Genomic DNA, 15,519 nt, shown 5'->3' with positions numbered 1-15,519 from the left:
ACTGGGAATAGGGAGGGATCACAGGAAGGCACATACACAGCTTTCTGCCCCAACAGAGAGGGGGAGGACTCAGGAGCCATTTCTGACAGTTGCTTCTTTAAGGGATTCCACAGCTGGGGATTGAACAGACCCTCCATAATCTGTTCCACTTTTTAACTTCCCATATAACATTTTTCTTAATATCTAACTGAGTCTCCCTTGCCACACATTTACTCAAAATTACTTCTCATCATACATCCCACAACGGTGGAGATCTATTTATCACTATCTGCTTCTTGTTTACATATGCGAGTGTTTCTTCACAGCCATCTTCCTAAACTAAACAAACCCAGTTCTTTCAACCTTTCCTCACAAGTCAGGCCTGCAAAAACACTTGTAAATATCATTAAATTCCTCAGAGTTCCCCTTCATCTTCCTGAACACATGTTGTCCAGCCAAAGAGCTGGACCTGAATTCCAGCTAAAGCTCACTGGAGTGGGGAAGATCCCTTCCAACACAATCCATTTAATGATTCTGTGATTCTATGATTCCATGATATGCATTTGTGTCCCAGAAGTTGTGTTTTCTTGTTTTCATGCTGCTCCATCTCGTTTTTCAGCCTTCAGCCCCTTCCCACCCCATGGCCACATCTCCCCTACTGCTGGACATCTCCCTCCTGTCCTCCTGTATTGCACCTCCCAGTGTTGCTTCTGCTTCTGTTCAGTGTCATCCTCCCGATTTCAAACACTGCCTCCAACAAACTGAGATCATTTTGAATTCGAGTCTTGTCCTTCTCATTGCTTGTGACCCCCTTCTTGTCTTCTGTCAGCCACAAATTACATAAATCTATTCTCTATTCCATCATCGGAGTCATTATGAGAATATTGAACAGTGCCAGACTCAGAATAGACCCTAGAAGACCTTCTAGTCTGAAAATGTGCCATTTCTTTTTGAGCACAGTACTCACAAGCAGCCATTTTACCATGATTGCACAGGAGCCATTCTTATGGGTACATCACGTGGATGACTGCCAAATGCCAAAGTAAAATCATAGTGTGTCACTCTTCTGACCATTCTTATTCACCCAACTGGTCCACACTTCACCTTGTTCCTTCATCTGCTGCCATAAAAAGGACATCTCTTTGTCCTTGCCCACTCCTTTGGAACCACATTCTTGAGATGGATTGTAAAGCTAAAAATTGTTGCTTTTCTGACACCTCTTGTAGTTGACATAGGCAGACTTAAGCTAAAATCTTATTGAACTAAGAAATAAGGTTCACCCTTGGTGACAGTCCAGAGGTGGGTGAGGTTATGACTTGGGAGCATGGTAACTGAATGAATGAACCTGGTTGGAAAAATAAATAGATAAACTATAATAATAAAGAAGGCAAATCACAACAATACTGTGATGTCTTCAATGCCAATGGGGAACAAGGAGTAGAAATGTGTGCTCTCAGATTCCAAGTGCTGCAGCCTGCAGAGATGCTCCTCTGTTCGTGAGACAGAAATTAAAAGGGCTTGGGCTATCATCTGCTAACACTGGGTATTGGTTTTAAAAATAGAAGCTACTGCAGTGTGCCTGCCCCCGGGAACAGTAGGAAAGAAGGACAAGCCCCTCGGATCCCAAAGAACTCAATAGGAATATTTAGAGAAAATATTTCCCTTTGCTTGCAGGGGGATGTTTTCAAGACAATGACTGGAGACGTGTTTTCTTTTATGCTGTTAGCTGCCCTCTTGGGTCCTTGAAAATTGCCCTGACCGAGAAGATGTTGAGAGTCTGCATTTCCAATGCCCTTGACGGCAGCTATTGCTTGAGCGGAGTTCCCTCTGGGTTTTAACTTGCTCCTGAGGTTTTTGACAGGAAAGAGCAAGAGTCATTTGAAGGAAATGAGGACACTGCAATACGCATTGATGATATGCTGAAAGATGGTGGAGGCAGAGCAGCCAAAGAGGAAGACAACAAAAGAAATGTTTCTTGACCCTGAAGTGGGTCACAGAAAAAGGGCATGGCAGGAGAAATCTAATTTAAAATCAGAAATGTGAGATATTTGGCGAAAAGTGTATACAGATTCTGGCCCAAGACAGGCCATTGCAGGTAGATATGCTGCTTTAACAGATGATAAGAAAGATTTGCAGAGTTTGGAGTAAAAGGAGATTATGGTTCTTCTTCTTGGGCTCTTATGCAGAAGGACTCAAAATGAAACAGGCTCACCAGCCTGGGCAGGGAGTTCTGAAAAACTAAGAGAGAAGACAGCAAGCACCTGAGTTTTGTCACCTGGAGACGAACTGTATGGCCAGGAAATAACACTGCCACTGGAAGAAGGCTTGGGAGTAACATATCAATTCAAATCAGAACTGACTGTAATTAATAGTGTACTGTATGGGAACACAAATTAGTAGTGCCAAAAGTATTGCAGCCTGATGGTTTTTATTGAGTTTGTGCAGTCTCAAGACAGTTGCAGTGGCCACCAATGACACAGGGTTGAAGAAGTAAGAAAACCTTTCAACAGTTCCTACCTCAAAGAGGAAAAAACAGAGATGAGGGCTCAGATATAGCGGACCTGCTGCAGTATCCAGTGTATGCTGAGACTGCATTACAGAAGCACTGAATAACCTGAGCTGGAAGGGACCCACAAGGGTCACTGAGTCCAACTCCAGAACCACCTAATAATTAAACCCTGTGTCTGAGGGTGTTGTTCAAACACTGCAGTAGCCTTTGTGCTATGAGCACGTCCTTGGGGAGCCCAGTGTCCACATTGGAGAATATTCTATTTGGGTATCTTGAAGGAAAAAGAAATAAACCTTTTATTTGGCAAATATGGGCTCTTAGAAACAAAAGTCCTACAGAAGTCCATACATATCAATTGAACACTGCAAGATTTCAAGGAGTTGGCAAACACCAAAACATTTAGTCAAATGATCTGAAGAAAAAGTGGAGTTAAGGGAGTTTAAAACTGCATGTATGTACTTACATGCGTGTGTAAAACTCTCGCAGGTTCTGAAGGAGATCTATATCTCACCCTGCTGGGCAGAAGGCAGCCTTAAAGGCACTCACTTGAATTACACTCAGAAAGCTGAGCGTCTGACTTATCCAAATCTGGGCTGAGAAATTGATCTGATCTTGAGGCACGCAGAGAGATAAATAGATGGATGAAAATATATGGACAAAAATCAGATGAAAGCGGGAGAGTTCACTTTCTGCAAGCTCTGTAGTCAGTAACCCCTGAATGCTGTTTTAGTGGCAATTGACCGTAATTGAGAAAAAGTTCTATTTGCAGAAAGGGAGGACATAAAGTGTTTGTGTTCAGGTTAATCTAGGAAAGACAATGAAAACACTTCAGCAGCATGTTATCTTCTGCATGTAATTTGTGTGAGGGAGACTATTGTAAACAACCATCACGTTGCTGATGTCACTTAGATTAAAATATCCTTCAGCTCTCCTAGCTCTCCCATGTGTAGGCCTACGTTTGTCTTTGATAGTCTCTATTTTCAGGGAAGCTTCAGGTTGGATATTAGGCACAGTTTCCTCTCAGAAAGCAGTCAGGTACTGGCACAGCTGCCCAGGAACCCATGGAGATGTGGCACTGTGGGATGTGGTCAGTGGGCATGGTGGGATGGGTTGGGGTTGGGGATCTTAGAAGTCTGCTGTAACCACACCTCCCTTAGAGAAGGATCTTGTCGGGACTGTTGCTTTCATCTTTGCACAAGAGAGCTCTGACCCGTCACACACTCTTCTCCTCAAGGATGTCAAAGGAGAAGAGAAAATCTCACGGTGCAGGACAAGGCAAATGGAACATCACCTGCATGTGGAGGTTTACAGGCGGTTGCTTTCCTTTTTAGATCACTTCATCCGAATGCAGTGCCAATTGAGGTGATAATGACTCCACTTTCAACGGCAGCTTTCACTGGAGGTATTTTGATATGCCAGTAAGAGTTACTTTAAAATGCCAGCAATAAATACACATACAAAGCAATACACTTAGTGCCTCAGCTCTCAAGTCCATATATGTTCCCATCAGCTGCATTTTTTGACTGAATAAATGCTAGGTATGAGCAATACTCTCTAAATTTCCCTCGCGGTGCCATGTCTCCAAGAAAATATGCAATGAATTCTTCTCTTCAAGATGGGATGCCAACGATGCCTCCCTGGGATCAGAGTAATAGGAAGAATAAAGGTAATTCTGGCTAATTCTGGCTAAAGATAATTCTGATTCTTGATGTTCTTCACGAGTCACTTTCTTTGGGATGTGCTTTCAACAGGACAAATATCAGCCTTGAAGTCGTGCAATGAAAGGTCTTGTTCACCTTCATATTTTGGGTGAATATTCATCTTGTCACCTAAATCAGGTATCAATATCTCTGAGCCATGCCCAGCATATTGGGAGACCTCTGGATGAGGAATGTGTCAGTCAGAAAGAGAAAAGAAGCACAGGAGACAAATTGATGTTCAGATCCTTCAAGCCTCCATTTCTGGTGAGATGGATGAATCTTACTTAGGTCAGGTATGCAACTCTTTGCAACCAGGTCACGCACTGAGCATGATGGTTTGATTTGCATCTTTGTTTTGTAAAAACATTGTTTATAGCTGAGTCGGTGATTAGTCTGGCTGAGTCAACTGTGTAGGATGGGGCTTTCCAGAGGCATCTTTGCAAAACAAAGGCTGAGGTCTTGTCAGAAAGGATGTGCTAGTGTAGGGGAATAATGATAACTAGGGAGGCTTCACTCCAAGTTATCATGAGAGTTTTCAGGAAGAATTTTTTTCTCCTTCAGGGTAATGAAAGCATGATGTGACTTCAGCAGACTACAGACATCCAGAGGGCTAAGGGCTTTCTTCCAGCCTTAGAGTTTGCAGACACAATCTGGCAACTAATGTCCCAGCTCACGGTTGGTTTGCTGCTGTTGTTGTTTTGTTTTGTTTCTGTTCTTTCTCCCAGTCAAATTCTACTAGCTGACTTGGTGAGTGACAAATAAATTGCTTCACCTTTCCAGCCTTCAGCAGATTCATAGTGACACTTGCCTCCTGGTAAATGGATAAGGGAGCTACGAATGAGAAAGACTATCAAAGACAAATGTAGGATGGTTGAGTTCATTTCCAAATGTTCATGTCTAAAACCCAACTCACCATTCCCTCCTTGAGTGATTCTTGCTTCCAAGATAGTCAACACATTTCAATCTCACTTTGCAGCCTTAGGGAGTCCCCACGGGGCAGAGAATAACCCAACAGTACCATGTCCTCATCATCAGACTTGTGCAGATCCATCATGTCAAGTGGTGGGTAGGATGGCTTGCTTAATAAATTCCCTGCCATCATATCTATAGTTTCAGGCTTTTCTGAAGGTGTCAAGGTGAGATGTATTTTACAACAGGAAGACAATGCGGATGAATGAGGTTTCTTTTAGTTTTGACTCTGTTCAGTGAGTAAATTATCTTCTACCTGGATCAACTATTAAAGGAGAAGGCACCAATTAGTGAATGTTATCAAATTTATGCCTATTTCCCAAGTGCCTTTAAAGTCCTGTTTGAATACATCTATCAAATATTGATAAAAACTGCTAACAACTTTGGGAGAAAGGTCAGAGATTTAGGTACAAAGAGCAGCTGAGTGCATTTTAATGTCTGATGGAGACACAAAGCTTGTTTCTGGCTCAAACTTTCTGGTATTGCTTTGGTAGTTTCAAACATTACATTCCTGAGGTGTTCCCAGCAAATTCCCTATACTATATATTATATATATTCCTAACACTGACCAGAAAGATCTGCTAGCAAAAGAAGATCATTTTGCATTGGGGGTTTTCATTCTGTGTATGTAATGTTTGTAAACCCATCCAATTCCACAGGGAGTTGATAGCAATGAATGCTGACATCTTCCCTGCATGAGCTGCTCTGATCTAATTCAGAAAAACAGAATCCCAACGGGCTTTGCAGGGCACTGTGAAATCTGGATGACAGCTGTGAGTTCTGGACAAGGCATGGGGGATCTCCTGGTGGGGCTTTTCTCTGACAGATGCCCTTGGAGGGAGGGACACCTGAGATCCTCAGCTTCTTCCCCTCGTGGATAATATCTAAGGTATGCAGGTAGTGAGATGTGCCTCCATGTGCTTGCAGGGAAGGCAGCTCTCTGCACATTCTGCAGCTATTTCAACTGTAGATGGGAAATTAATTCTGCTTATGGAGGCTTGCTGCTTACGTGACACTGAGCACTTGACTGTAAACTCTGGGTATGGAAACATAGTCTAAACAAGGTTAAAGAGTGACTGCCAGTGTTAGTCACCTGTGCCCATCAGTGCATCATTATTGGTTCATGAATACATGGGAAATATTATGACTATTTCTTCTGGACTCCCCATCATTTCTTGCTCCAGGAAATAATGTGTGTAACAACTTATTTCCAACAGCTCTGGGTAAGCAGAAAGTTGTTGGTTATCAAGCAGTTGCCTATTACCAAGCACCAGCCTCTGTGCTGCAGGTTTAATTCCAAGCAACCTGTTAAGATGACCTGATGATGATCATTTATCTCTGATGAACACAGTGGGATGGTCAGGTGCCCATTATACACCCAGTATAGGTGCAGATGTCTCTCACATTAGCACAGGGTGGAAGAACACATCCCAAGCAACCCTCTCATCCCCAGTCACTTACATGGTGTGGGCTGGAAGTCTGAACCAGCATGATAGAAGCCAGTTAGTTCTACAGGAGGAGCAAGGCTGGTAGGGGGTCAGCTTGTCACAGCAGAAGACCCCTGGAATATGGCAGGGAAAAGATGTGGCAAAGCAAGAGTGTGCCCATAACAAAGGATGAGTGAACACAGGGGATTCAGCCTGAGCAGGAGCTTTCTGTGCAATACTCATGCTCATTGTGCAAGATTTGGCAGGCCTGAGTTGGGAAGAACTACGTAAAAGATGTCCAACTAACCTAAATGGGCCATAAACCACTTCTGCTGCTCTACTAGAGATTTCAGATGGCTGTTCTCTTCTAAGCAACAAACCATTCAAAATACAAAATATATATGTATATATAAATGATCTGGAGTCAACATCTTGTCAGGGAAATAATAACAGTGTTCATCACTTCTTAGAACTGTGCATGGATTTGCACCTAAAATATCCAAAACCTGGAAGGGACAGGGAGGTGTGCCAAAGCTGTAGGCTGAACAGCATCATGAATTATAAAATCATTCAGGTTGGAAAAGGCCTCTGAGATCCCCAAGTCCAACCCCAACCCATCCCACTGTGCCCACTGCCCACGGCCCTCAATGCCACATCTCTAGCTTCTTGAACACCTCCAGGGATGGTGACCTCACCACTCACTCCTTGGGCAGCTGTGCCAGTGCCTGACCACTCTTTCCAAGAAGAAATGTTTCCTAACATCCAGCCTGACTTCCTCCTGGTGCATGACTGGAGGCCATTACCTCTGGTGTAATGTGATGTGGTGCCTCCAAAAGCATCTACAACCCAGATCCTGCTGCAGGAAGGATCAGAAAGTCAGAGTGCAGAGTCCAGAGTTGTTGCATGGTCATACAAAAGGATTTATATGCTGTTTCCGAGCTGGCATGAAGTGTCACCTTCACACTTCTGTATGCCAGACACAGCTGCATTTCCACGGTGAAGGAAACGTTTTCCTTGGAGGAGAGTCAGGTCTCCACGTCCATCCAAATGCATTTTGAGATGAAGAACCAGATTTTTCTCTTAGCCCTGCAGGTTAGGAGTGCCTTTGTGTCAGTGTCACCGAGGTAAGCGAGAGTCGAAACAGATGTGCTGCACGGCTACAAACAGGATGGGAAAATAAACTCATTACCCCATCTGCCCACCGTAAACAGCGTGAAATTAGCAGCAAGCAAGGAATAAAAATCCAGACAAATGGGCTTTTAAAGAGAGCAGAGGGAGATGGAAGTTGCATTATTAGAAAAGCAGAGGCACAAAACTCCCAAGCCACACACATATCCCCACCCCCACTGAGCTGTTGGGGACAGATGTGGAGGAAATTCCCACAGCAGAGCATCCGTAAAGTGATATTTTTGAAGGTGAAGCCATAAAGAATCGTAGAATGGCCTGGGTTGAAAAGGACCTCAAAGATCATCCAGTTTCAACCCCCCTGCTATGTGCAGGGTCGCCAACCACCAGACCAGGCTGCCCAGAGCCACATCCAGCCTGGATGCTGGAACGGCTGCTGTGTGAATGGGATAGCAGACCTGATGCTGCTCTCTCCCTGCCTGTTAGGAAGCATCATCTATTTTATAGATCTCAGGGTTGTTGTTTTTTTGTTCCCCGAGAGGCGCTCTCTTAATGTTGCATAAAATTACTCTCTCAAGGGTAACGCGAGGAGGAGAACGCAGCCTCAGTTATGTTGCCTCAGTTGCAAAGACATTGCTACCAATAAAAGCCCCTGAATGATTTGGATTTTAAGTGACATGAATGGGTCATTTGTGACGCTCCAGTTAAGGTTGCTTCAAACACCTCTACCATAAACTCTGCACGAGGGTGTCTGATGCTCTGAGATCGGGTTGTAAATATTCACCCCCAGCCTTTGTTCTATGTAGCGAGCAAGGGTATATTTACTTAACATTTTTGCAGGGAAATTTCTCAAATGGTCAATCTCCTTGATTTATTCAGTGAGAACCCAAGGTGTTTTATGGCTTTTACGGGCTGGCTGTGTTTATAACTATCCTGGGGAGTATCTTCTGCCATTCACGTAGAGGAGTGGGGGAAGGAGGGCTGTAATTTCTATTTTAACTTACTTTTCCAGCAGCTGACATGACACTGACAAAGTCATCTCCTCTAAAATAAAACCTGCCGTGCTTTATTGGAGGCCAGAGGAGATCTTTGGAGAGAGCTGGGGCAAAATTAAGTCAAGTGCTTTTTTTCCCCAACCGATTCTGTAAAGAAAGATTGTGCATGGAAAATGCAGCAGCGTCTGAAGGCAGAGACTACAGCTCCAGCTCACTTCATGGATCTCAGAGAAATTGCAGACCGAATGATATTTCAAGGAAACTGGTTCCTTGTGTTCTGAGTTCTTCAAGATATGACAGCCCAAGGCAGAGTTTTCTATGTGCTGGAAATAATTCCTCTCTCCACATTTGGCAGATCCAAGCAAGCCTTGAGTGCTAAATAAACCAGGTCTATGAATAAATCAGAGGAAGGGGGAACTCAAACTTGAGGTGTTGTGCGATTTGAGATAACTGAAAGCCTGACGTTGGCCATGAGGCACTTTGAAATAGTCTGGAGTTTGATGAAAGGTTTTACGTTTGAGATGCCATTGGGGTGTTTCAGGAGAAACCTCCTGGTGGGTTCACCCAAAGTTTGTAATAAACGTAATTGAAATATCTGAACTCCAGCTGCTACCTTCAACTCTAATCAGAAAGAGCGACAGAAGCAGCTCCTTCTAAGCAAACACCCTGTGACTGTCAAGGGAGGAGGGATGGGGGGAATGGATGCAATAGGCTCAACATGCAGGGGGGGAGTAGCAAAGGCAGGAGCAGAAATTTAGGGCTTGGAAGGTAGCGGGTGGAAGGAGGACAAAAGAACTCTGGAGAAATCAATGGACTCTTGGAGGGAGGGGAGATCTGATGAAGCCCTTGGAGATGGGAATGGTCGACCCATATTTTTCCTTGGAGAGACTTTTGTAATGTTGTCCGAGTTGGTTCTCACTTTGTAAGGGTTCAAAAATGAGAAGATTCCCTCCAGCTTATCTACCCTATGAAGCTGTAATGTGTTCCCATCTGAAGGGAGACAAGAACTGTTGGGAACAAGGAGTTCCTCTGGGAGTTGTTTGAGAAGTCCTCCTTCAAGGTCATGGCAGCAGTTTCTGTTTTTATAGTACAGCAAAATCAGAAATTACATTGTAGACATGGAGACTGAACCTTCCCTCTCATAAACCAGGCTTCCATCTTCACCACCCCCACAAGTCGTGGTGCAGCCATCCTTGACCTCTATCAATGTGCTCTAGAGCTCTACACCAACTGGAAGGAGCACAATTCTCCTGTTTTCTCTCCACCATACTCCTCATAGCCCTGGCATGCCATTGCACAGGTCCCATCCCCTGGAGTCATTCTGGATGTGCCCATCTTGCTGTATAGAGGAAGAGCATTTAGTAGCATTGCCATGGTCTGCTCCAGGCCATGGGGATACGGCATCATCAAACCTTTCTGGGGATGTTTAATTTATTGGTGTGCATGTAGCAATGATTCCTTCCTCCAGTGCTTTTCTCTGTCCTCACAGCATGGGGAACAGAGCATTTAGTATTTTCACAAGTAACTCTGAGGGGAATTTGTAGGCATTTGGTAGAAGGCAAGACAAAACAGTGGGAATCCTGGGGAGGTGGTGACAGCAAACAAGGGGCCAGCTAACTCCTGGGACACACGTGGGCTGGCTCCATGTCAAAATGCACCACACAAAGCAACTCAGAGCTTCAGGGGAAGTGTGAGCAAGATTAAATTGTGTGCAAGAAGAGAAGAGTGTCCAACAATATTGGTCTTGTGTTAATGCCAGTTAACAGAGATGAGATTGATAGAGAAGTGAGGGGTTGAAGGCCTTGGAGAGCTTCCTATGCTTCAAATAGGATAGGACAAGCATGTACAATTTGACTTTCAGGTTGACCCCATTTGGGGCCACTCTCTCAAGTCAAAAAGACCCTGGTCTCAAGGATGGAGGTGGTTTCTCCTTCTGGCTCCTCAACTTTTCTGAAGGAGTGGTTAGGCACTAAAATAGGCTGCCCAGGGAGGTGGTGGAGTCACTGACCCTAGAGATGTTCAAGGAACATTTGGACGTTGTGATGAGAGACGTGTTTCAGTGAGAATTGTTGGTATTGGGTGGATGGTTGGACTGGGTGATCCTGTGAGTCTTTTCCAACCTTGGTGATTCTAGGATTCTATGATTCTGTGAGAGGTGTAGGAGGCGGAGGACTCTTCATCAGCTGGAGCATTTCAGCCCCATCATGGTGCAGTTCTTGAGTAGGAGTGGTGAGCCTGGATATTTAAATCCTCCCACCCTGGGGATAGATCTGCCTACTTAAGAACTTAAGAAGCAAGGCGTTTGCTTGTGGAGTGAGTGGTGATGTGATTGATTTCCACCTTCATATGTGAAGGTGGGCATCCCAGCCTGGTCCAACTCATTTCCCACCCAGGGTTGCTCCATCAGCCTCACAGCCCTCCTCTGGTTTTCTTGCAGAAGGTATGGCGGAAGCTGTCAGCTCAAGCAGGGACTGCCTTCAGGCAGGTGAGTCCTGCACCAACGACCCCATCTGCAGCTCCAAATTCAGGACCCTCCGGCAATGCATCGCAGGTAATGGAGCCAACAAGCTGGGCCCTGATGCCAAGAACCAATGCCGGAGCACAGTGAATGCCCTGCTCTCCAGCCAGCTCTATGGCTGCAAGTGCAAGCGAGGCATGAAAAAGGAGAAGCACTGCTTGAGTGTCTACTGGAGCATCCACCACACGCTGATGGAAGGTCAGTTGGGTACGGTGCTCTTTCCTTATCGTCATCCCAAAAGCTAAGTCCCTCTATAGAGGTCCCCAACCCAAAAGTCAGTGCTATGGAGGTCATACATATCATATCCTGTTCCATCTCAGGACCTATGATGCCCCACTGTATTGGCATTTTTAGAGAAGATGTCTTGAAAGATTGAGACACTTCCCTTCTTTTTGTATGCTGGATTCTTCTTCACGATGTTCCCAGTATACTTTGAGATATTCTCTGGGGAAATGCATGGTATGTTTTGTGTGTAAATAGAAGTACGCTAGCCAAGCCCCGAAGCTGCATATTTTACAGAAGCACTGCACAAAGTTTGTGCACTGAAGAAAAAAAAAACAGTATAAATTTTAAACAAATCACTCTCTTGGAGGATCTCAAGTGCATGAGTGTCTTTGGGTTAGTGAAGATTTGGGGCTGGTGACATTAAGTTGGAATTTAAAGTGTTCCTAGAGCCAGTGTTTAGTAAGTTTGGATTTTGACGTTTTTTAAGAGTCATCATAAAATTGCACCTCTGTGGCCATAACTCTTCCTTGTCAGGCCGGTTAGTATTTTATGCACCATGAAAATTAAAATGGGGAATAAAACAGAACCTTTCAACCATAGGCTGAGAAATAGATTAATAAAACACTGCTGGCTGAAAGCTGGAAGGAAAGGTGCAGGGGTGATAGGCCAAAAGGCCAAGCAAAACAAAGAGGATGGAGACCATAAACCACCAGTGTGCCAGAATGGGAACTGCTTGATCAGGTTCTCAGAAAGCTTTCAAGTAGTGAAATTTGTGGCTCTGGGCAGCCTGGTCCGGTGGCTGGAGATCCTGCACATAGCAGGGGGGTTGAAACTGGATGATCATTGTGGTCCTTTTCAACTCAGGGCAGTCTATGATTTCCCTAATTACCAAGTGAAGAGTGTGGAGAAGAGCAGAAGGCTTGAGTAAAAAGTGGGCTGGAGCAGTGTGGATGCCAGGAGAATTTCCACTGCTGGAAGAGCAAGGAGAGGATGGCAGAGAGAACTGGGAGTGGACAGAGGCCAGATGTGTATCTCCATGTGGATGCTGGCCAGGTTGGGTGGGATGTTGGTCCAGCAGCTTGGGACCTCCTTTTGTGGATAGGTTATTGAAGAGGCTGCCCTATTTCTTTGCTGTCATGCTGCATTTGTGCAAGCATCAAGCTCACTTGCATTGCAGATTCACACTCTCAAGCCTTTGATTTCCTTACCTTAATTTCCTGGGGGAAATAAATTTCATAACAGTCACATGTTTCAGAGTCCTTACATGTGTTTAATTGACTGAGAAAGGAAGCCAATCTACGTGCTCCTTGTAGAGCTTTGTCTTTCAGTCATACGTACCCAGGAGGCTGTAAAAAGCTTCCTAGAAGCCCTCTTATAAAATCAATTGTGGAAGTGTGTGCTCGGGGAATTTATAAAGCGTACTATTTACTCAGCTTCTCTTGTGTGCGCCTGTGTTTAGCCACCTTCCCATTTGGAGACACAATAACATGATGACAACCCGATAACAATTCTCTGATAAGGTGCTATATCACCAGGACATAAAACTGCTATGCTGGAACATACAAATGGGCCCCTCTCCAGTCAGTAACGATGCAAGATATTTCAATGAAGGTGTAAAGCTGCCTTGTAATGCACCTGTGGTAATTGCACAGTGCTGTGTACCCTGGGAGCCATTTCTTCCTGACCGCAGCTGGTGATCAGCATATGCCCAGAGCAAGAGGTTTGATAGTCCTTTTATCCCAGCCAGTACATCTGCTGCTGCTGTCCATATCCATCTAAATGTCTAATAAAAAAAAAAGGGTACTGAGCTGTTTGCTTCAATAATATTCTCTAGTATCTATCAGGGTGACGGGGCATTACAGACCATTGAACGGATGAAAGGGAAGCACCAATTGAATAAAATTAGCTTCCCAGCGACTTAAAAATGAAGAGAAGTGTCTGCGGGAGTCGAGGGTCATTAGCTCAGTGCCAAGTAAGAGAGGACTGCTGGCAAGAAGAGAAGAGGTGTTAATAAATATGAAAATGAAATGTTGCCCTACTTGCATCGTAGAAAGAGATGAGGACCACTGAGCAAAAGAGGGGTATATAAGAAGTAGGAATGGTGTTAGAAAGACAGTTCATGTAGGCAATAGGAGAAGAGGTGATTGCCCAAGTTGTGCCAAGGAGGGTCAGGTTGTGTGTTGGAAAGGGGCCCAGGACTTGAGCTATATGGAGTTGCAACTCAACAGTTCTCTGAGGGGTTGAACTATTCCATAGTTATGATATATTTTTAAAACCCAGTTGCATTCTGTTATCTTCTCTAAAGATATGGTCACAACGGTTGCTGTGACCTTGGCAATCAGTTTACTTAAGACCTTTAGAGCACAGTTATTCTTGGACCAACCAAGCCAACATATGCTGCAACCATTGAGCCTTATACATCCCAGGCTCTTCTGCTGCCTTCTCACCAGATGCTCTTTTCGCACCAGGTATGAACGTTCTGGAGAGTTCTCCTTATGAGCCATTCGTCAGGGGCTTTGATTACGTCCGGCTGGCCTCCATCACTGCAGGTAGGTGGCTGAGAAGATGCTCTTACACTAGCTGGGTCAAAGTGGGAGAACTGGCTGTCAAGTGTTAGGGAAGAGGCAGTCCTTCATAGTCTCTCATAGCCTCTTTACAAAGCATTAAATGGTTAAAGACTTGAAACCATTTTTTTTTTCAGGGACCTTCCTACAAGTCCTGGGCCAAGCTCTAGGTAGAAGAATATGTCCCTTGAAGAAACACTTGCAGTTTTTATTGTTTGTCTTTTAAAAGCCCATTCTGAAGGGCTGGGGCTGAGGGGCAAAGTAGGATAAGCCTACTCTTGTGATAAGCCATCATCCGTGGGCTGATTCTCCATAGCAGGTGGATCACCTGTGCAATGCAGAAACCCTGGTGAGCACTCGATGGCTGCTTGCCATTAGGGAATAGAAGGTGCTTCCTCATCAATCACAGGGTCAGACACCCCAAAGGCAAAAAGGTCAGGAATCCAACCTACTGGCTTGATCCCAATCACAACCTTTAACCTAACGCCCTGAGGTCAGCCTGCGGACTCAGGCTCGTGTTCTGCTCTGTGTCACGTAATCCCCTTAATAACACAAGCAAAGCTGCCCTACCTTTTAACCCCCTTGAGGGCTTGAACCTTTGGCTCAGCAGCTAAAAGGTCAGTGCTGTAGCTTTTAGCCATCTGTCACCAATGTCAACACAACTTGCACCAAAACCATGGGGAAGCTTTACCAACAGTGATTTTTGTTACTAGAATACCCGCCTGGAAGCAGGTGATTTGCTCCACTTGTGTTTCTGGAAGATGTGCTGAAGCAGCAGTCAGCTCTTCCTGAGTGTGAACCTGGCTCTGGGGTGGAGGACGCAGCTGGAGTGCACACAAGCAAGCAGGGAGAAGCACATCCCTGCAGCTGATGGATGGCTGCAGTCCCCTCGACAGCGAGGCACTTGTTAGGTGAAAATGTCCAGGAGCAAATTAACCCATCAGCCCTTGACAATCTGACCAGCAAAGGGAAGGGAGATGCTCCCTGACCTCACATCTTCTTATTGACTCCACTTGACTGATTTGAGCATGCAAAAGTGAAGCATGCACAAAGCTGTTTGCCAGGTCATGGCCTTCTTCACAAGAGTTTTTTCCCTTTCTGTTTTTTTCTAGAAGCCCTACGGGGCTCTTCAGAGCAAAGCAAAATCCATCCAGGAATGGGGATTTTTATGCATGATTAACACACAGACAGGTTTTTAAAGCAGATTGAAACTGGTTGGGTAGCAAAGCCAATGAGCCTGGAGCAGCAGGGATACATAGCAAAGGACTCAGAATCCATTGAGACACACGATGCTTTTTGGTTTAAATTTTTATTCCCTATTTATATATCAGAACAGTCCATAATGCAGCTCATGGCCTGTCACACTGTGCCTGTCCAGTGCATGGAATTATAGGATCGACATCACCAAAGGATCCTCTTACAAACACACCCCAAAAGTTCCCAAGAACTGGTTGAAATGTAAGACATTCCCATGATACTGTGCCAAGTCAGAGTGACAGACGTCTTTA

General features: G+C 44.8%; 1 protein-coding gene across 2 annotated transcripts in view; it reads left to right on the top strand.

Annotated features, from left to right (window-relative positions):
* GFRA4 (GDNF family receptor alpha 4) overlaps positions 1 to 15,519 on the top strand; it is a 62,757-nt gene that overhangs the window by 37,009 nt on the left and 10,229 nt on the right. The window contains exons 2-3 of one of the 2 annotated variants that reach the window (XM_015863040.3): positions 11,142 to 11,420; positions 13,916 to 13,996. In XM_015863040.3, coding sequence (XP_015718526.1) covers positions 11,142 to 11,420; positions 13,916 to 13,996 — 360 coding nt within the window. Of the gene's footprint in view, positions 1 to 11,141; positions 11,430 to 13,915; positions 13,997 to 15,519 lie in introns of both variants that reach the window. The other variant, XM_032444607.2, reaches the window with a different exon arrangement.

The sequence above is a fragment of the Coturnix japonica genome, chromosome 4 (genome assembly GCF_054131305.1).
Source record: "Coturnix japonica strain WE chromosome 4, WE-NBRP24, whole genome shotgun sequence".
NCBI lineage: Eukaryota > Metazoa > Chordata > Aves > Galliformes > Phasianidae > Coturnix > Coturnix japonica.
This window is presented reverse-complemented; position numbering and strand designations above follow the sequence as displayed.